Genomic DNA, 22,607 nt, shown 5'->3' on the forward strand with positions numbered 1-22,607 from the left:
GAGCACAGCCACGGTAGATGGATGTGTGAACAGGGGATCACAATGGGCCAAGGAAAGACAGGGCCTCCCCACGAAAGTGTGAGTTAGCCGGAACTTTGGCTGTCTGTCTGTCTGTCTTGAGGCTGAAGAGGACAGGGAGGAAACAAACATTTAAAGTAGCCCAATAAAATGTCACTGCTGGCACAATCCTTGGCTCTCCTGACACGGACTGAGTGAAGTGAGGAGGAGCCTCAAGGGCCGCCAGAGGAGGCTGTCCCAGGGCCACTTTGGACTGTCCACCAAGCCAGGGGCCACCACCTGGGTGGAGGGATCACTGCAAGTCCACCTCCACTGCCAGAACAACAACTGAAGCGCAAAGGTACATATTACTTGGTTTCTACTACAGCAGGCACTGGGATCTAAAGAATACAAGTTATTCTTGGCTTCTGAGATGCTCTCAGCCTAGTGGGCAGACAGACACCAGACTGTGGTGAGCTCAGAGGAGCTCTCGGGCCCGGGCAGTGGTGTGAGGAAGGTGTTTCAGGAGAGACGAGGCTCTGAAGGATGGGGAGCAGTTACTGAAGGTGGTGAGGAGGCCGCTGTGCCCTGGAGATGGCGGCAAAGCAAGGGCACAAGTATTCAAACTGCAGATGGAGAGGGAGCAGGGGGCCTTGCGCAGGCCCTCACTTTGCCTAACTGGCCGGAGGACCTGCCCACCACAAGGAGCCTGGGACCTTAGCTTGGCTGATTCCACGGCGTGGCAGCCAGGAACACGTGCTTCTCCAGATGCAGGAAGCACAGCTCCCTTCATGCAGAGGTCACGGGTCAGTGACCCAGTAGGGCAGCGACAGAACGGGGACCACTGGGACAGGTAACTGGCTCCCCAGTGGCTTTGCTGAAACGTCCCTGGCACCACCCTGCAGCGCACGACTTCTACGACCCAACTCCCCCCTCCTCTCAGGGATCTGACAGGGCTTCCACTCACGTCCAGCTCCCGCCCTTCTGCCTCACTTTCCCTTGCAGGTGTTTCCTCCAATAAATCTCTTGTATTTCTAATCAAATCTTGCCTTCTGTTTCTCCAAGGACCCAACCTAACACATATGACATTCTTTTTCCTTTTATTCTCGTATCTCTGCCTTTATAACATTCCGCAACAGCTTGACTATGATCGCTAGAACAGTAGAACAGAAGATGGGAAGTCTGCTTGCTAAACAGACAACATACATGAAGTCCCTGGCAGGTAGCAGACACGTAATAAAGACGCACGATGAAACGGTCTCCAAGTTAGAGAAGACCTGAAGTTACCTGACTGACATGAATTGATTCAACTAACATGTACTAAGTACATAAGTGTGGCGGTGATGCAAAGATACATGACATGGTCTTTACATCAAAATAAGCACAGATCTGATGGAAGATAAGACACACACAGAAGCCCGAGCTCATATGTAGCTGAGATATAAAATGCTATGAGAGTCAGTAAGAAGAAGATCCCCTCCAGCTTGAGGAGGGAGAGCTTGGCAGAGCTTTGTGTGTGAGAGTCTGCATTTCAATCACCACCAAAGGACAGGCAGGACTGCAACCATCTGAGACAGAGGGAGTGGGCAGTGCAGGCACAAATGGTTGGGGCAAATGCACAGAGACAGGCAAGCAAGGGTGGGCAGTGCGTCCAAAGGGCTGAAAGGGAGGCAGGAGGGCGCGGTGAAGGCCACTGATGGTTTGAGAACAGCTTCCAGGGCTGATAATGCTGTGGGGCAAAGAGAAGAATAAACCACAAGAGGAGCACCTGGAGGTGGTTCTGACAGAAAGTTAGTGCAACATACTGGGAAAGAGGCCATTTATTCACGTCTCTTCATCAGATGAACAAGCATCTGATGTCTACGCTGTCGGGCAAAGAAGCTCTGAAATTAGGGGTAGGGAAATATCAGATACAAACTATATATATATATATATATATATATATATATATATATATATATATATATAAAAAATAGAAAAGCAACAAGGATAACCAGGAATTATACCCATTATCTTGTAATAACCTCAAATGGTGTATAATCTGCAAAAATACTGAATTGCTATGCTATGCACCTGAAAGTAACACAATACTGTAAGTCAACTACAATTTTAAAAAGCTCTGAAATCAGTGCAGGGCCAATGGGAACATAAGTGAACAGCACAACAGTACAGTAGAACCATCAAGTTTTCGTGTCTGCAAAATTCACCTTCTACTGTTTATGACGGTGGCAGAGAAGCACCTTTAGCAGAGATCACGCTGCCGGCTCTGCACACAATCACATGCTCATGAACCTCCCTGCTGCCGTTCAGTCAGGCTGGGTGCTCAGAGACTAGAGCAGCTTCGCTGGACCCAAGACAGGACCATCTGCCAAACTAGCCTATCCGCCACACTTTCCACTGGCTGCCAAACTCCACCCCTCCCCGTAACTGGGCAGAAGTCAATTAGGTTCCCTTATTTCCACTTGTAGCAAATCTGGCACCATCTCTCAGCCTGAACGTGTCCACGTGTCCCTGTTAGGCTCTCATCTATCAGACGAGATCCCATGGCAAAGAGAAGAGTCCAACACTGCTTGTGCTTAGACAAGAACATTTATGACTAGAGATCAATGCTTCGCACTGGATCCAGTTCTGATAAATAGTAATTTCTGTGTCTCCAAGCAACATTGTATTATAATAACCCAACTGACTCATTGTATGTAATTTCTCTTTGGAGATACTGACTGTGCAGTAGTCAGTTAACCACCAGGAGAGCCAGGAAGGCCATCTGTTTTCACCTCCTTAAGATCACTGAGGTCTGGGCCCAGTGGAACAGATCCATTAGGACGTTCTCCTATTAGGAGAACCCGACTGCATACCAGTGAATCCTGACACTGCATTTCCTCTCATGGGGCGGGAAGCTAAGCTAAGCAGCTGACTGTTGCTTTCCTCTAAGCAAAAGGCAAATTAACAGATAACACAGAATAGAGAAAATAAAATTCACACCCAATTCAAATGATTATGTATTAGCTCTTGGGTGAAAGTGGAGGCTGAAGGAAGCCTTACCAAGAACAATCAAAGCAGCAGGAGTGAGTCTCCTGAGAGGAGAAGCTACAGGATCAGCAGCTAGAAAATGAAGCAAAAAGCAGGTCACTGAAAACCCAAAACTGACATTCCCTCCTGAGGAGGTGACAGCAATATGGAACTGGCTGAGAGATTCTCCAGTGCCTAGAGCACATGGCATGGCAAGTGTACAGTCTGCAGTGAGTATTAGACAGGGCAGCAGGAAGGGAAACGTGAGGAAAAAAAGAGCCTGGATTTCCATACCCACATGTATGGCTTCAGCAGTTTTAAGGGACAGTAACAATTTTGAGGCTTTCTTGTGATACGGCGAGGGAGCTGATTCTAGGACCCTCTACCACTTGCAGAGAAGCACAAAATGCACAGGAATAATCAAATAAGAATGTCGCATCCTTGCAACGACAACGAACAAGTTTACTTCCAGCTCCAAACCCAGCTTTTGAATATGGGTCATACAAGGTGGTGTTCTTAATTCAGTTCACAAAAGCATGCTCATTAGGATGCTAGTGGCCAGGAGTGAACACCTGAGTAACTTCAGGAATCAGGAGGCCAGCAACCTGTTCCAAGAAGGTGGAAGGAGGGGATGGTACAAGTGGGAAACATGGGCTGGATGAGGAACAAGGCCCCTGGATGTGCCGAGCAGCTGGGTGCCAGTGAAAGGAAGGCAGGGCTACTGGCACAATGCCTCGCCCACGTCTCTTGATCCTTCGGGGGTACCAATGAGTCTCATGTCACAGCTCTAGGTTTTCCAGGTCAGGACAGCCTCTCGGTTGAGGTAGGAAGAGCAGATCTCCCAGAATGGTTGGAACAGAAGCTAGACGCTCTGAGCCTCTTGGGGTGCTCTGTCAGGACATCTTCCCACCTCATCACACCACTGACTATACCCTTAAATCCTTTTAAGTCTTATATTCCCTGGCTATAACAGCCACAAGGCTATCTTTCCAGAGAAAAGGACAAAAGGAAACACTCCAGTTACTGACCCCTTTCCTCAAATCTAAAGCCAGCATGATCGTCCTCTCTGGCAAGGACTGTGGTGCTATGACTGATGGCCACCCTGGGTCTCTACTCCTGTTCTAAGAATGACATTTATAAATGATAGGCTAAGAAGAGAAGAGCAAGTATGTTCTACCCATTCATAACTCCAATTACAATTGTTTTCCTCAAGAAGGGGGGTACATAGCTCTTCTTTCTAACAAAAAGGAAGTCAAGATTATTGTACAAACTTAAAGACAACCTCATTTTGTGAAATAATTACATAACTTTGTAAATGCCAGTGACAGTGTTAAGCAGTTTTTTGTTTTTTTTGTGTGTGTTAAGCAGTTTTAAAAATCTTTAACTGCCAGTCTTCCAGCAGAAGCCATCATTCCCAGAGAAACTAGCACTAAAAATCACGTGTCCACTGCAAAAAGCTGACTCAGAACTCCTAAGCAATTGATGTTACTCTGTGCTTCTAGAGGGACCAGCCTCCAAAAATCTCAAAGCACACGAATCAAAGCTAGTTTATCTGTAACAAGGAAGGAAGAACACCAGAAAGTTCTTGCGGGGCTGCAATTCCACGTGGAGAGTGATTTCCCCCTTTAAGGCTCTCCTACGGTAGGCAGCACCCAGAAGCAACATTTTATTCATGACCCTTACATTCATTAAGAAAATAAAGGAGTCCAGCCATTCAGACTACTCGTGTGCAACAACAAACTTACATATTATTTACCAAGTGACTTAAGTTGTTTATGAAGGGAGCAACATAAGTAAAAGCCAAAGCCACAAGACAGGAAACATCAGCTCATTAGAATTCAGAGTGACAAGGACAGATGGGAGTTTTTATTTCATCTGGAACGGACAATGGCACTTAAGATTCAGTTTATACCTATCTCTTTATTGTTCCATATTGGTTCAAACAACAACAACAACAAAACAGACGCAGAGACCAGTGCCTAAGTGTCTTTTCCAAATCCACTATGGTCATTCACCAAGTCATCTCTTTCAGCATGAAATCCAGCTCAGCTAAATGCAAAATTTTTCCTTTTTTTTTTTTTTGGCTAAAATAAAGCATCACTGTGAACAGGTGAGAAATGCTCTTTTCCCTCTTCTTTGAAGAAAAAGTACCTCCAAAATAACTTTTATGCTCAAACATGGTGTCAAATTTAAATATGTAAATCAGGGAAAGAGCCAATTTTGGAAAAGCTAAGGGAGACTCCAGAAATCTCCCCAAGTCTGAAGCACCTATCCTTGGAGTCTGAGTCTACCTAGCATGGGTCAGAGGGCTTTGGATCAACTCGGTTAATGGCTTCTTCTGAATCAACTCTGCTATCAGAGTGATCTTTGGGGAAATTTGTCTCTTTCTCTGGATACTGATACATAAAGGCTATAAATGGCCAGGCTCAATTTATTTTAAATGATCTTCCTATAGTCCCATGTGACTGCAATTCACGAAAATAGATTTAGAAAATATTCATAAGGAAAAACACATAGGAGATCCTGAACAGAGAACTACCAGACAGGTTATAAGCAGACTATGTTCGGCAGCTCTCTGTCCAGGAACCTTAACTCCCCTTAGTCAAGCAGACTGTTCATGAGACGAGCTCTCTAATTCCAACTATAAATGTTTTGGCAAATACAAGCAGTAACTAAATCATGGGTCAAATGAAACCATTTCCCTGACCTTCCACCCACAGTCTTTTCCCCCTTCCTATTTACTGCTAATTCTTACCCTCTCACGTCTTCTCAAATACTAAAGGGACTCTGACTGCCATTTTCAAAACAAAAATCCCCTTCGTTTTGACATAACATTAGCTTGTACTGATTGCATCCTAATGAATTAACACCTGAAGTTGTTTACTCAATGAAGAAACTCAACTCTTTTTATGAAATTCATGATCTGAAATAGAGGTTGGTGGCAGCCCAGGTTGGGAGTTAATTATGCTTGCATTCTTGAAGGAGGAAAATTTTCCAAAAAATAACACAAAATGGAAGTTTAGTTTTTGAAAAGTTGATACCCACTCTAAACCACACTGCTCCTTATAGAGTCAAAAATGGCTAAGAACTCACTAGCCCCACAGTACTGGTGCCCACAACAAACGAAGGGCCCCAAAGCCGCTTCTAACTATTGTTTCTCCTCCAGTGAATAACAGTACTGATGGCCCCATCCCCAGCTTCCTAGCTATTTACGGTCAACAGAAGGTAAAGGAAGCAGGCTTACCTAACATCTCTTCTTTTAGTCTTTCGTTACGTGCTTCAATTTGCTTAGGTAATCTCTGAGGAAAAAGCACCAAAACATGGGTTGTGAAAATCTTTTGGCTTTATTCTGAATTTGAGAAACATTAAAAACCTCAGATGAAAGTGAGATCAGGTTAAGTACATATACGTGATCCTATTAAATATAGAAAAAACCAAATATCTGTCTGTGGGTGAGCTACAGAGACAGGAGTTTTGTTTGGTTCAATGCTATATTCCCAGTTCTTGGCACAGCAGCCTAAGGAGGACCTCAATAAAAATTTGGTGAAAAATACACACACACACACACACAAAATGTCTGAAGGGATACACACCAGATGTTTACAGTGGTATAAGTGGTGGGATTATGGGTAATATTTCTATTATTAATTTTTTTGCTCATTTGTATTTTTTAGCTTGAAGTCCTTTCTTTATATAATCTAATTTGTTGAGGAAGCATCCTATCAGTAATGGATGTTCCTAAACGATCATCTAGTTCAGGGTTTTTCAACCTTGGCACTATGAATATTTTGGACTGGATAATTCTTTGCTGTGGGGGCTGCTCTGTGCAATGCAGAATGTTGTGAGCAGCCATGGCCTCTATCCACTAGATGCCAATAGCACCCTCCCAGTCATGACAAAGTGCCTCCCCACGTTGCCAAATGTCCCCTGGAACCAAATCACTTCCAGCTGATCTAGATTAGAGTCCACTATGGCCACTTTTAGCTCTGTAATTGCCCCCAAATACTCTGGGATTCCAATAATAACTCAGTTGTAATAATTCAAGACAAAACAAATTCTTTATGCATATAACAACCAGCTTTAATAAAAGGCTCTCTTTCACAGAAGCCTTAAAACTAATCTGACAAGGATAGAGGCTACTAAGAAATTAACCAAGATTTTAAGAACTCTATTCCCTTTCCTCATGTCAAATTTAAGTTAATCCTAACACCATTCAGCGATATGTTAAAAGTCAGATAAAGGATTAAAACTGCTTTCAAATTGCTTACGTATTTTAATTACCCAAACGAGCCTTTCTCCCATTATTCCATTTCTATGTAAATAAAAGATCTGTTGTCACTGAAGGAATTCACCTCAAGTGGGTATAAAAACAAAGCAAAAACAAAGCTCAAACCACCTAGACTATTAGTGCTGGGAGGTGAGTCAACACATCTCAGGTCTGCCTGGTGGAATAACAGTCCCATGAACTAAATGGAAACCGGTATAGCAGGGACTCAGATACCCTCAGGAGCCAGACAGGAAATGTAAATAAGTCATGGACCGGGTGTAAGGCAATAGCACGGGCAAGCTCAGCATGGAATTGAGAGCTCCAGCTGAACGCCAGTGTGTGGGAGTTCAAGAAGCAGCCAGCATGTCCGCATCTTCCAATTTTCAAGAGGAGCCCAACTTAGATCTTTATCTAGTAAAATCTTTCCATCTTTAAATGTTGGCAAGTGGCCTCAATTAAAAAAACAAAACCGAAAAGTCTGGCTTAAATAAAGACGCCTGCAGCTGTCCTGCTCCTACCACCTCTGCTGCAAACTGGGTTCAGGACGGACCTCTCCCTCCTAATGGCCCTCTGAAAAGTCTGGCAGCAAAGAAACCTGTTTAGTTAAAGCGTTTGTCAAACTTATTTGAACACCCATTACTTGGGGGCAGTAAGATACACACATCCAATTCTGCAACACATCCTTCAGAGTATTATGTTGCTCTGTGCGTTAGAGATAATCAAAGAGTGGTGCCAAGGTAAGAGCACAAATCTGGAGTTATTTTTAAAGGGAGGAAAATCAGTAACATTTAGTTAACTTACAACTGACATAAAAATATTATGATTTTAGAAGCAAAAGGATTTTTAGTGCCAAGGACAAGAACTAGAGTCATTTTAAGAGCGATAAGAAGGTTAGGTTAGGATATATTCAATTGGAAATGTGCTGGGCATACGACAATGGATAAAACCTTGGTGACTGAGTAACAAAAAGGATGAAAAGAAAACCAGAAATTCATTATCTATAATATTAAGACTCACTTTTGACTAAACTATACACCTACACAAGTAGACAAGATATCCCCAGCCCAACAATGTAATAAAGTTCTTGTCAACCCTAGAGGTTAAAGGATTACACAGATAACACTTTTAAAATGAAGATTAAATGCTACACGGTACAGTGGAAGTGCGGCCACCACTTCAAAATTTTATCTCCCATATATTTTGATAAGCTTCTCAAAAGCATAGAAATGGCATGTAGCTGTGTCTCAAAGGATTATTTACGATTCACCGAGTACCAACACAAGGAATAGAAAATATTTTTGTAAAAAAATTGGGTTTACCATACAAGCTTCTCTTGCTTGATGTACAGATGGATCTTTTTCTAATATGGATTTATAGTCTTCCAGGGCTTCATCCAGCTTGTCAGTCTTCTCATACAACTCTGCTCTCCTCAATATTGCCCTGATATAGCTGGGGTTTAACTGAATTGCTGTAAAAAGAAAGGAAATAATTGTTACCATGAGGAAAAGGGGCCTATACATCCTTAGCTATATCAAGTTTCTTTATTAACCATTCTCCATGGGTCCCCATATGGAAGAGTTATTTGTCAAAGGTTATACCTGGGGTTGGCAGATTTCTTCTGAAAAGGGCAGACAGTAAAGATTTTAGGCTTTGTGGGACAGAACTGTTTCTGTCACAACTACTGAACTCTGCTACTGTAGCAAGAAAGCAAGCACAAACCATGCATAAACAAATAAGAGTGGTTGTATCACAATAAGCCTTTATTTATGGATACCGCAATTTGAATTTCACATGTCCTGAAATATTACTTCTCTTTTAACTTTATTTCCAACCATTTAAAAATGTAAAAATCATTCTTAGCTTGCAGGCTGTACAAAAGCAGGTGGCATGCAGGCTGGATTTGGTTGTGGCTGTAGTTTACCAAACCTTGGTCTATACCCCAAGTCCTGGTTTCCACCCACTTGTCCTTCAGCTACTTCAGAACAGGCCAAAACACAGAGCTCAAGGCACAGTGAAAGAGTAAGAGGGAATCTGAAGGTATATATTAAAAACCTGAGTGAGGGACTTCCCTGGTAGCATAGTGGTTAAGAATCTGCCTGCCAATGCAGGGGACACCGGTTTGACCCCTGGCCCAGGAAGATCCCACTAAGCCCGTGTACCACAACTACTGAGCCTACACTCTAGAACCCTCGAGCCACAACTACTGAGCCCACATGCTGCAACTACTGAAGCCCATGTGCCTAGACTTGTGCTCTGCAACAAGAGAAGCCACCTCAATGAGAAGCCCGTGTCCCACAACAGAAGAGCAGCCCCCACTTGCCACAACTAGAGAAAGCCTGCATGCAACAACACAGACAATAAAAATAAATAAATTAATTAATTAATTAAAAAAAAAAAAAACCTGAGGGAGAACTTTGGTGGCAGGCTCTGCTATCATTCTCTTTTTTTCTAGGCCTCAACTACTGAGGTCACGCCTTGACTACTGAGGTTACATTTTTATCTAAATCCTCACTGTTCCTTCAAACTCCTGCTCTAACACCCTTAGGTCACTGGTGTATAACATCCTTTCCTTTATCCAACAACTACCCTTCTAATAATCCAGTGCCCGAGTTTTGGTTCAAATATACTACATTTCTCTATTCTTTTTTGAGTTGTTTCTTTTTCTGTTAGAAAGCAGTATCATAGCTTTAGAACTTTTATTCTTTTCAAATGATATAGTCATTTTTAAAAATGACAAAGTCATTCATGCTTTCACAGTAACTATTTATTTTGTACCTAATACATGTACGTAGTGTAGTGCATCTCCGGAGTATACTGGTAAACAGAACAGACTAGGTCCATGTTCTCATGAAGCTTTAAGTTATTCTAGGAGGCAAGAGAGGACGACATACAAATAATTTCAGATAGTTACAGTGCTATAGTGAAAAATAAAGCAGGGTGATGTAAATCCAAGTAAAAAGGGGAATAAGTAACTTTGGAGAGTGGTCAAAGAATATAAAAAAGGATTATATGAGGGAGACCAGCCATGTGAAAAGCTGAGGAAGAGCATATAGGAAAAAAGACTAACAAGAAGGTTCTAAAGCAAGAATAGCTTTGGCATGTTGGTGACTAGGTAGGGGCTGCTGAAGAGAAGAGGTTGAAGATACGCAACCAGCAGGTCATGGGGGCCTTGCTGGCCAGAGAAAGGAGCTTGGATGTTCTCTTAAGTGTGATAAGAAGCCACTGGAATAGTTTCAAGCAAATTAAGACATAATCTGATCTACAGTTTTAAAGGATCACTTTGGCTGTAGGTGGATGGGATGAGGGGAAGCAGTGAGGCAGCTGGGAGGTCACTGCAATGGTCCAGATGCGAGAGGATGCTGACTAAGCTGCTAACAGTGGAGATGGAAAGGAGAGGCCAGATTAAGGAAATATCTTTGAATTAGAGCCCAAAGGACATGCTTATTAATTAAGCCATGTGGAATGAAAGAAAGAATAATCCGGGATGACTCCAAAAGGTTTTAGTTTCAGCAAGTAAATGGATAATAATGCCATTCATTAGAATGAAAAAAAACTAACTGCGAGCTGTGTTCACGCATGCATGCATGGGGACTGGGGAGCTCCCAGAGTCTGTTCTGGGCAAAGTAAATCTGCAATGCCTAGTAGACATCCCAGAGGAGACATCAAGTTTGCAATGGGATACAGGGGTCCAGACTATAGGGCAGAGCCAAAGATATAAACTATAGCGTATAGATGGGTTATTTAAAGTTGCAGAACTGGATGAGATCATACAGGGAAGAAATATAGAGGAAAAAAAGAACAAGGACCTACAGATCAAGAGACTTCCAAAATGACAAGGTTGACGGAGAAGCCAGCAAAAAATGCAACAGAAAAAAATGAGGAATGACACACTGTGTTAAATGCTTTTGGGAGGTCACGTAAGATGAGGAAAGAGAAGCAACTACTGAACAGGAGGAAGTTGTTGGTGACCTTTACAAGATGGGTTTCAGGGGAATGAAGGAAACAGAAGCCCAACAGATGTGTGAGGAGAGAATGGGAGAAGATAAAGGGGAAATAGTAGGTACAGACCATCTTTCAATGAAGCAGACCAGAGAAATGGTACAGGGGTTGGAGGGGAATACTGGTTTGGGAGAAGGTTTCCTGAAAGAACCCAAACCTCAACATTTCAACTTTACACACTGTCAACCTCCCCTTAGTCCAGCACATCATATTCCCTTAAAATATTCCCAACTACATGATACTCATAGGAAAAAAATACTCCAATGATCTCTATTACATCTTTGAAAAAAACTGAATTCCCATTTTATCTCAGGTACTGCCCCCTTCTCAACTAGCGGAGAGCTTCTAACAATGCAAACATGTATCAAAGAGAAGAAACCCTTCTCATGATTACTTTTTTTTTTTTTTGGCTGCCGCTGCGCAGCTCATAGAATCTTAGTTCCCTGACCAGGGACTGAACCCTGGCCCCAGCAGTGAAAGCACCCAAGTCCTAACCTCTGGACCGCCAGGGAATTTCCCATGATTACTTTATAAAAACCTAAAACATCAACTTAACACTTTAACATGTGATTTTCTTTCTCAATCCATATAAAGAGAACTAACTTAAACTTTATTTATGCCAAGGCTAAAAGCCCAAAGGCGACTGGCATTAAATACTGTTCCACATAACCGGTAGTAATGAGCTCCAAATATGACCTCAGAAATAGGCTAAGTCCTTTGCCAAGGTTTATGCACTGAGTGGCGGGGGAGGAGAAGGGTCCTTAATCCAAATCAACCATACTAGTGTCAATGTGTTTGGCCTATGGGTTGAATAACTCATATGTAGCCCATAACAACTAAGTATAAGCATATGAATATTGATTTAACCAAATCCAAAAACAAATCTGGAAAACACTTTGGTTGGAAACACTTGCCTCCCCTTCCTCTCATTTTCTGGCCTCCTACACTGAGGGTTACAGAGAGAAATGAATTCTGTTTCCTAGTGTATACCCTGCTAATCAGGCTCACAAGGCGTTTTCTCACCATTTGGTTACAGGGAAAAGAACTCTGAAAATCAGCAGCGTGTTACTAATTTAAACTCTTCAAACCCACACATCTCACACAGCTTAAGGTTAAACAGCTTCTTCTAAACAAAAGAGTACATTCAGAATTAGTTCCAGCCCAAGACAGTAATAGATCAGAAGAAGTTTGATACATTCTAATGTAGTAACAGTTTCATTCAGATACTCTAAAGATATACCAAGTATAAAGAAAAGAAATCCAGCAAAGGTGGTGACTAATTCATGCTAAAAAAAAAAACAACCTAAAAAACAAAACAGAAGAGGGAATTCATGCCTAGTCTGAGAGTGGGATTAGATAATACATAAGGTTCCTTCTAACTCTATGATTCTCTCAGAGAAAATACTATCCGAAGGAGGAAAACAGAAAAAAAAAAACTACAAAAGTAGTAATTAGGAGAAAGACTCATGAGAGTAGCAAAATGCAAGGAAAAGGGATTATGCATGTTCTCCACACCAAGAAGGATATAAAGACAAGACCACCATCTGGCCTATCAGAAAATTTTTGAAAAAACAGAACAAAACAAAACAAAACAAGACAACAGTGATCCTATGTCTGGGGCTGTCCCTATTAGTTGGCAGAATGAAAAGACCATGATGGAACTCAGATATCAGATAGCAAAGGTTTGATTTGTTGTTTGGAACCTGAAAGGATAGTTAAAATGATGGCAAGGAGGTTTGGATTAAGTATCAAGTACCAATTCCCTAATAGCAACTGCCCCCTCACTCCCCACCCTTAACACACAGATTCAGATGCCCCAATAGCAGCTAAGATCTTCAATTTCAATTTCAAAGGACAGTAATTTGGACATACAGGAAGTAAATTCTGTTACTGTGGCCAAGGTAGGTTTGAACTATTCTCCACATATTTACCAATAAAGGATAAACTGACTGAACTACCCATTCAAAAGCATGCTTACACTAAGTCGACTTCTGTGCAGTACCTCTAAGAAAGGCCTACAGCTGCTTTAACGGCCCAGAAGAAGGGTGTATGTGTACAAGTACACACCTGACTGAGAGCCTCCACATTTGCTTGTCTAGCTGAGGTAATGCTCTTGTGTGTTAACATGTAACAAGACCAAAAAGTTGTACCTTTGCTGCAGTCACTGATGGCCATCTCTTTCTTGTCCTAAAAGGGAACAGATCATTAATATGTGTCACCCTAATTCTGTCTCAGTAGCCCAAAGGCTCAATGACATAAGCTGATCATTAATAATTGTTTATGGAGATGCAGAATGCTTTTCAAGGAAAGCATACCAAAACATGCATGTTATTTCCAACCTAAAATTCAAACTATGCTGACATCAGTGACTTGAAAGCCTCTAGGCAACAAATTATTCAAGTAGCTTCTTCCTAAAGTATCTTTAAAGATTATTACAATTGACCTGTTATATTTGCAAGACACTTTACATTAGAATGTTGACAGTGGGAAAACGTTATGATCAATAAACAGGGCAAATGACTGATATATGAATAACTGAATTAATAACCCTCCTCTTTGGCTAGCTCGTAATATCACACCCAAAGTGATACCTTCCAGAAAGTATACAGATCTACAGACACAGGGTGGCTTGTCATGTAGTCTCAGTTATGAATCTTAATTTATTCACTGATGAAACAAAAATACAAAACAATTTGCCAAATAAAATATCTAATTTGACTTGCTGAATCGAGAAGCATGGGGCAGTGGAAAGAATACAGACTATCAAAAGAACTAGACTCTAGTTTCAGCTCTGACACTAATCTGCTATTAAACTTTTATAAGCTCTAAAATGTCTATTTCCCCCATATTAGAAATTTTCTACAATGTTAGAGAAATGTTAGTTCAAATAAATGTTTAACACTTCCATAATGGCTACTGTAGCAAATGCCAAATATTTTGCAGAATATTTTTAGAGCAATGTCTACCAAATTGAGTTTCAGGATTCAATCAAAAATAGTTCCCAGATGGGGAGTGACTGCTTAATGGGCTTCCTTTTAGGGTCATAAAAAAATCCTGGAACCAGACAATGGTGATGTTTGCCTAACACTATGAATATAACTGATGGCACCGAGCTGTATACTTTAAAATGGTTAAAATGGTTAATTTTACGGCATGTGTATTTTACCCACAATAAGCAAAAAAAGTTCCAGAGTCATCTGGGGAACACTAACTATATTATCTCTTTCAAAATTCATCACTGCAATTTCACATATTAAAAACTCTAACAGGAAGTCCTGTAGTAAAGAAATCTGTAAGTCAGTATTTCCCCAATTTATTAGATTTCTATACATATAAGGCACATAATTTCATATTTTAAACTGAAATTGAATAAATCTTTATAATTTATGTGTACAACTGCTTTGGTGGTATTCTTTGTGCCTCCAAGTAACTATTTTTAGAACCTATTTCTAAGGATTTTCTCTGCTCTTGCGTAGTCAGGCCTAAAGCTGAAACTCTGCCCTAAGTCCAGCTTGCCTCTTCCCTCTCCAGACATGAAACATAAAGCTTGGCCAGGTGTACCCAGTCAGGGATGCTGAGCTTGCAAACTTGCCTTTCAGAAATTCTCCTGAAAGCAGTTAACCCATCACTTCCCTAAACTCAGAATATGCTCCTTAAGTCACTTCACTGCATTAACCCTGTAAGTCTCCAAGTCCATAATTTTAGAATCTTCTTACAATATTAAGAATGCAAGTTAAAAGAACAAAACAAAAAACCCCAGTAACAAACCTATCCTTTATACAGCAAAGAGTCACAGAGCAACTCTCTTTTGAGTTCTCCTCAGCGTGACAGAGAGGAGACTAGTAAGGCCATACCTTTTCCTAACTCAAGAACTAGTAGATCACACAGCCCAATGCTAGCCAATGCCAGTAACCTGGCTATTGTGGGAACAAAGAATCCCTAATCCCAGGAGCCAAATGGGCGTGGTGCACTTTCTGTGACACTGAAGGTACCTTGATTCCACTTCACAATGATAATTTCCAGCCTAAGAATGTGGCTAGATGTCTCTGAGAGGCAAAGTGAAAGATCAGAATGTTCCAGCTAAGTGTAAACACTGTTAGGTGTGAATTCTGACTGGTGGTAGACTATATCAATGAATGTTGTTTTAAATAAACTTAAAACAGTTGTTTTATTTCCCCTAATACAAATGTCTGTTTGTACTCTAGAATTATTCCCTCTCTCATGCCACATGAATCGCTCTAAAAATACTTCACCTTGGACACTGAATCCAATAATGAAACATGCAAGTTTGGGTTAGGAAAAAAACTGTTTGCATGTCCAAACATTCAAGCCCCCACCCCACCCCCAAACCCTGGTCATCCAAAGGGACTCTGGTAGAAGCAGTAGAGAATTTCAGTCAACATCAAAAAGAAAGTGACGTAGATGCCAGATCTAAACAAACAGAAAACCACTTCACCCAATCTTAGGTGGTTCGTGGTTGCTTAAAGGTGTGTTAAAAAATCTACCCTTTGGGCTCTGAATACAAGTAGTCACAGTTAAACAAGTGCTACTGTTTTTTTTTTTTCAAGCTCTCATCATTTCAATCCAGTAAGATTCACTAGGTTGACTAAATAGGACTATCAGACAAATCACAAATCTGATTTTTAATATCAACATGATACCAAACAAATATAATTACACTCTCATCTATTTTACACTCACCCTGCTGTACCAGGTTCTCAATCCTTTGGAAACACAAAATGCTTTTGAACTTTCCCTGACACCTTATATGCATTTTAGGGTACCTCTTACCCCAACTCTTGCACGTTTCTCCCTAAGTCCACACTTTCAACAGAAATTCAGAATCTCAGGGATAAGCACCTTGAAGTTCAGAGTTTTTAAGCACTGTTTCCTGTCCCTTTGAGTCTTTATCTAGAATTCCAGAGACCTAAAATAAGCAGCTGTGGCTATTCTAGGACATGTACTACTTGGCTCTTTGCTTCATTAACCTGCCCTAGTTTGGTGGAAACTTTGCCAGGCTTCCTTCCCTGAAAGTGTTCACTCAGCCACTTTAATGAGGAATGTGAACAGTAACCTGACTCAAGTTTTTCAAAATATTTTTCTATCCTCCCCATGCCCTTTAAATCAGGGAAATATAGGGGTAGGAAAAGAGAGGTAGCAACTTTAAATCCCCTCTGTTTGTTTCTGTAGAGACGCTATCCTACGAAAACAATGCAAGTTCATGTGCTTCTTAAAATGAAAAGGTCAAAGATACATACCTGTTTCATCCTTGCAGCAGCTCTATTTGAAAACAGAATAGACCTGTCTTTCTGGAAGCAGGATGGACAGATTTGAAGGGCTCGACTATAAGAACTTTCGGCCTCTACATAATCTGAGGATAAGATAAAACATGAGAGGTCATTACAATTTTATACCTGATATCACTGTATTCCAAAAGATCTCAGAATGCATAGCTTTCCATTCACGGGACAAAGGTCTCCAAAAGAATACTCTATACGTTCACCTTTCATTTGGCTGATCAATTTAGTAAAGAGTTTTGAAAGGGGATTAGAGAACTGGACAGATGAAAGAGACGAAAATCTGGGATTAATGGCCCAGGATAAAGAGAAAAATTCTATGTATATATTTTCATTAAAGAAATTGTGCTTTCATGGAGTCAACCTGACTAAAACCACTTCCATGAAACGTTTGGAGAGAGATTTTATAAAAGCAACAATGTAAAAATCAGTAGTTGACCAAATAACTTAAAACAGAAGATGGTGATAAATTTATATATTCATTGTCACACACAGCATTATGGTCAGGGAACTAAAAGAAAAGTTGCCTACTCATTTCTTTCTCAGGTTTGAAATATTTAATACCGAAATACAGAGATACGCTTTCAGACAACCTTTAGTTCTCTTAGAATAAAAGGAGTGATGACTGCTGAACCAGGATATAAGAAAAAAATTTTTTTAACCTAAAAATAACTAGGGAAAGATGTTACTACTCCTAGATTTCTAAAGCACAGACACTCTGAGATGTGACAGAATTTGATCATAAGATCAAATAGTCCCCCCAAATTGTAAGAATGAACCCCACTTATTCCTAAGGAAATATAGGAAATGCAGAAGGAACATCTCTCTACTTAAGGCATCCACAGAAAAAGGCACATGAAAGAGCAACCAAAGAACAAGCAAAATCCTTCCCCTAGGCCACAGCGGATGAACATTTCGAGTAAGAGTTTCCCAAAGCAAAAACTCAAGAGTTTGTCCTCCTAATTTCTGGGTTTATAGATAGTACATTACAGAAAAGAAAAACTATGCCTGTGCCTAGAGACATATGGTAACTGGTCACTGCCACATGAGAATAATCTGGACCTGGTAAAAAAAACAAAATTCCAAGGTGCTGGGAGGCAACACAGTATTGTTAGCAGTTAAGGTCGGCTAGTCATTTCCAAATGTTCTTTGGTGTTTCTTCACAGACTCTAAGGATGAGGAGTCATGACGCCCAGCATCAGTGCTGAAACAGGTACCTTACCTCCTTTTTTAAATTGCTCATTTCCCTCTTCCTTTAGTCTAGAGCTTTCTTCTCTCCTTCTCTGAAAGAGATCAGAGAATGACATAAATTCTCACAATATTATGATAAGTGAACAAAAAGGTCAGCTTTCATTACACATTCAGCTTTCAATAGGCAGCAGCTTGACTTTTGAGAATTGGGCCAGTTTTATCTAAATCTCAAACATACAGAAAAAAACACATGACCATCTGGCTAATTATCAAGTGAATTCCTTTTTTTTTAAAATAAATTCATTTTTATTTATTTTATTTATTGGCTGTGTTGGGTCTTGGTTGCTATGCGCGTGCTTTCTCTAACTGTGGCAAGTGGGGGCTGCTCTTTGCTGTGGTGCGCAGGCTTCTCATTCCAGTGGTTTCTCTTGTCATGGAGCATGGGCTCTAGATGCGCAGGCTTCAGTAGTTGTGGCACATGGGCTAAATAGTTGTGGCTTGAGGGCTCCATAGCGCAGGCTCAGTAGTTGTGGCACACAGGCTCTGCAGCATGTGGGATCTTCCCGGACCAGGGATGGAACTCATGTCGCCTGCACTGGCAGGTGGATTCTTAACCACTGCATCAACCAGGGAAGTCCCCCAAGTGAATTCTTGATGTTTAAAAGTTAAAACCCAGGTTTTCTATGTTTCTAGCTTTTGCATGGAACAGTAATTTCTACTTATTAAAAATGAAACTAAGTATATCCACCGGTATGCTTACTATCATACATTCAGATTCTAGATCTGCTACTTATTAATTGCAGATGATCTTGCACAAGTTCCAGATCTTTCTGGGCCTTAGTTTCTTCATCTAAAACTTAAGGCTTTGGACTTCCCTGGTGGTGCAGTGGTTAAGAGTCTGCCTGCCAATGCAGGGGACATGGGTTTGAACCCTGGTCTGGGAAGATCCCACATGCTGCAGAGCAACTAAGTCTGTGCGCCACAACTACTAAGCCTGTGCTCTAGGGCCCATGTGCCACAACTACTGCGTCTGTGTGCTGCAACTACTGAAGCCCATGCTCCTAGAGCCTGTGCTCCGCAAAAAGAGAAGCCACCGCAATGAGAAGCCCAAGCACTGCAACGAAGAGTAGCCCCCACTCTCTGCAACCAGAGAAAGCCCTTGCACAGCAACGAAGATCCAAAGCAGCCAAAAAATAAAAACATAAATACATAAATAAATAAAAAATAAAGAAGACCAAAAAAAAATTAAGGCTTTAATAGATTTATGGATTAACATGATAATGTACGTAAAGCTCCCAATACACTGACTGGCAAATAAGGGCTCAATAAATGTGAGCTACTATTTTTTCTCTAAAATAAATAATGTAATACTTATTTAGCTACAATTGCAGTTTGTGTCATAAAGGAGACATACAGTAGCTAGCGGAGTATATTAAGGGGGATGAGTCTTATTTGCAGGATCAAGCAGTACACAGTTAATGGGTTAACAGGGAAATTTGAAGAAACCCAGAGAAATCCCTCTTTTCTTAGCTTCTTCTAACAACTCAGAAATTCACACAGATGGCCAAGCACTTTTCGAACTCAAAGGCAGAGCGAATGTTATTCTGTAGAGCAAAGATGACATGTGCCGAGTCCCTATGTGCTTTCAGCCCTGAAAGTCCTAGCAATATGGTCGGCACAAGGAGAACTGGCAGAATTGTCTGCCTGCCACCTTTTGACAGCATTAAAAAAAAAAGGGGGGGGGTGGAATCTCCAAAAATCTATTCCTTCATTCTTGAAGCTTCTCACTAGATAAAAACTTCAAAGAGAGGAAATAAAGTTAGAGTTTTTCATCCACAGTACAAGCTGGGAGCCTAAACAACTGGTAATCTTAAGATTAGGAACCAAACTAAAAATATTATGTCTCCAGAGAAGATTTGAAAATGAGCTGTTGAGACCAGGATGCTTTCCAAATACCTTATTACTATACTCTGGATGAAACAGAACACTGGATGAATCTCAATAAAGAAACTAAAAGCAGGTATAAACTGAACCTAATTTTTATGACATCTATTATAGACCAGATGTTTAGCAGACACAATAATAATTCATTTTAAGATACAACATATCTGAAGAAGGACTATTCTAAGGGAATACAGGAAAAAATAAAATGGGTAGTGGTGATGGCAATCAAAATACAAAAATGTGGCCATATTTACCTAGTACTACCCGGGTGGGAGGTGCTTGAATTGTAATATCCTCTATTGTACTGGTTAGGATTTTTGGATGCTAGCAAAAGGACTGTCTATCTTGGGGGAAAAAAAATTAAGGGCATATTTACTGAAAAGCTACTGTGGGGCTCACAATCAAGGGGAGGTCTAAAATGTAGGCTCAGAAAACAGGACTCAAGGCAGCTCTGTTACGTCAAAAAGCAAGAAAACATTGACTTTTAGTGGAAGAGTCTGGCCAAAATAGGGCTGAAATAGCAGCCAATAAAGCCTAACCAATAAATAAATAAATAAATAAAAGCCTAACCATTCCCCCTTCTATGTCCTGATCCAGATTTAAAGTTTTGGTCAGAAGCATCCAATGAGCCAAGCTCAGGTCACATGTCGTGGCCGTCAGAGAACAGAGTAAGGGACGCGAGGGGCTGACTGGCACTCAGTAAGCTGTCACAGCATAGGGGAATTCTCTCCACATAAGGGGATTCAATGCTGGAAGCCAAGAAAACCCCACAACAAATCCAGGTAAAAGTTATTTCAACCCCAAATAGACAAAGCAAATTTGAGAAAGAAGAACGAAGCTGGAGGCACCATGCTCCCTGATTTCAACCTACATTACAAAGCCACAGTAATTAAAATGGTATGCTACTGGCATAAAAACAGATACACTGATCAACGAAACAGAACAGAGAGCCTAGATATAAACCCACACACACATGATCACTAATTTACGATAAAGGAGCCAAGAATATACAATGCGGAAAGGACAGTCTCTTCAATAAATGGTGCTGGGAAAACTGGACAGCCACAAACGAATGAAAACGAACCATTATGTTATACCATACACAAAAAAATAACTCAAAATGGATTAAAGACTTGAACATAAAGACCTGAAACCATAACACTCCTAGAAGAAAACAAAGGCGGTAAGCTCCTTGACAAAGGTCTTGGTGAGGATTTTCTGAATCTGACACCAAAAGCAAAGGCAACAAAAGCAAAAATAAACAAGTGAGACTATGTCAAACTAAGAAGCTTCTGGACAGCAAAGGAAACCGTTAACAAAATGAATGGAAGAAAATATTTACAAATCATATACTTGATAAGGTGTTAATATCTAAAATACATAAAGAATTCATACAACTTAATAGCAAAAAAAACCCCCAATCTTATTAAAAAGTGGGTGAAGATCTGAACAGATGTTTTTCCAAAGAAGACACACATGGCAAACAGGTACATGAAAAGATGTTTGACATCATTAATCAGCAGGGAAATGCAAGTCAAAACTACAATGACACAAAACTTCAAAAACCTGTTAGAATGACTATTATCAAAAAGACAAGAAATAACAAGTGTTGGCAAGAATGTGGAGAAAAGAAAACCCCTTTGCACTGTTGGTTGGAATGTAAATTGGTGCAGCCACTATGAAAAACAGTATGGACATTTCTAAAAAAACTTCGAACTACCATATGATCCAACAATTCTACTTCTGGGTGTTTATCTGAAGATAATGAAAATACTAACTCAAAAAGATATCTGTACCCTCGTGTTCATTGCAGCATTATTTACAATAACCAAGATATGGAAATAACCTAAGTGGCCATCAATCGATCAAGGGGTAAAGAAACTGTGGTTACACACACACACACACCCCGAATATTATTTAGCCATAAAAAAGAATGAAATCTTGCCATTTGCAACAACATGGATGGACCTCAAGGGCATTTTGCCAAGTGAAATAAATCAGAGAAAGACAAGCACCATATGATCTCTCTTATATGTGGAATCTAAACACAACAACAAAACAAAAACCACCAAGCTCACAGGTTGGGACTGGGGCGTGTGTGTAAGAATGGGTGAAAGGATTTAAGAAAAACTAAAAAATTAGGGTAAAATCAAACCCCTATAATATTAGCAAATTTATTTGATCAATTTTTTCTTTACTATTTATTTATTGGCTGCGTTGGATCTTTGTTGCTGCTCCCGGGCTTTCTCTAGTTGCAGCCAGTGTGGGCTACTCTTTGTTGCAGTGCGTGGGCTTCTCATTGCAGTGGCTTCTCTTGTTGTGGAGCACAGGTTTTAGGGTGCATGGGCTTCAGTAGTTATGGCGAGTGGGCTCAGTAGTTGTGGCTTGCAGGCTCTAGAGCGCAGGCTCAGTAGTTGTGGTGCACCAGCTTAGTTGCTCCGTGGCATGTGAGATCTTTCTGGACCAGGGATCGAACCCATGTTCCCTGCATTGGCAGGTGGATTCTTAACCACTGCAATGCTAGGGAAGTCCTTCAATCAATTTTAAATTCACACAACACACACACACCCATATATCACTGGATAATACAGTTCTAACAGTGAAATAAAAAGTTGATTTCACATCAGAAAATCTATTAATGCAAGGTAGCATGTTAATAAGTTAAAACACAAAATTATAGGATCACATGAATAAAGGCATCACAAGTCTTAAAGGTCTGTAATATATATTTTAAAAAGTTATATCAAAAATAAAAATTCTTTAGAGAAGGGCAACTCATCAAGTTATTAGAGTTCAATGTCCATCCCTTAACAATTTCAATCTAACTGTAATTTCAAGCTACTTTCTGATCTATAATCTGTTCTTCAGTAACAACTTATCAGGAATGTTCTATAAACATGGAT

At 40.6% G+C, this 22,607-nt stretch overlaps 1 protein-coding gene across 3 annotated transcripts in view; it reads right to left on the minus strand.

The window, feature by feature from the left end:
• Positions 1–22,607, minus strand: part of TTC1 (tetratricopeptide repeat domain 1) — a 50,512-nt gene that overhangs the window by 1,877 nt on the left and 26,028 nt on the right. For all 3 annotated transcript variants that reach the window (XM_057729889.1, XM_057729904.1, XM_057729897.1), the window contains exons 3-7: positions 17,792–17,852; positions 16,531–16,643; positions 13,423–13,459; positions 8,593–8,741; positions 6,251–6,305 (exon numbers count right to left, since the gene is read on the minus strand). In XM_057729889.1, coding sequence (XP_057585872.1) covers positions 6,251–6,305; positions 8,593–8,741; positions 13,423–13,459; positions 16,531–16,643; positions 17,792–17,852 — 415 coding nt within the window. The remainder of the gene's footprint in view (positions 1–6,250; positions 6,306–8,592; positions 8,742–13,422; positions 13,460–16,530; positions 16,644–17,791; positions 17,853–22,607) is intronic.

This window comes from Hippopotamus amphibius, chromosome 1 (assembly GCF_030028045.1).
Source record: "Hippopotamus amphibius kiboko isolate mHipAmp2 chromosome 1, mHipAmp2.hap2, whole genome shotgun sequence".
Classification (NCBI taxonomy): domain Eukaryota; kingdom Metazoa; phylum Chordata; class Mammalia; order Artiodactyla; family Hippopotamidae; genus Hippopotamus; species Hippopotamus amphibius.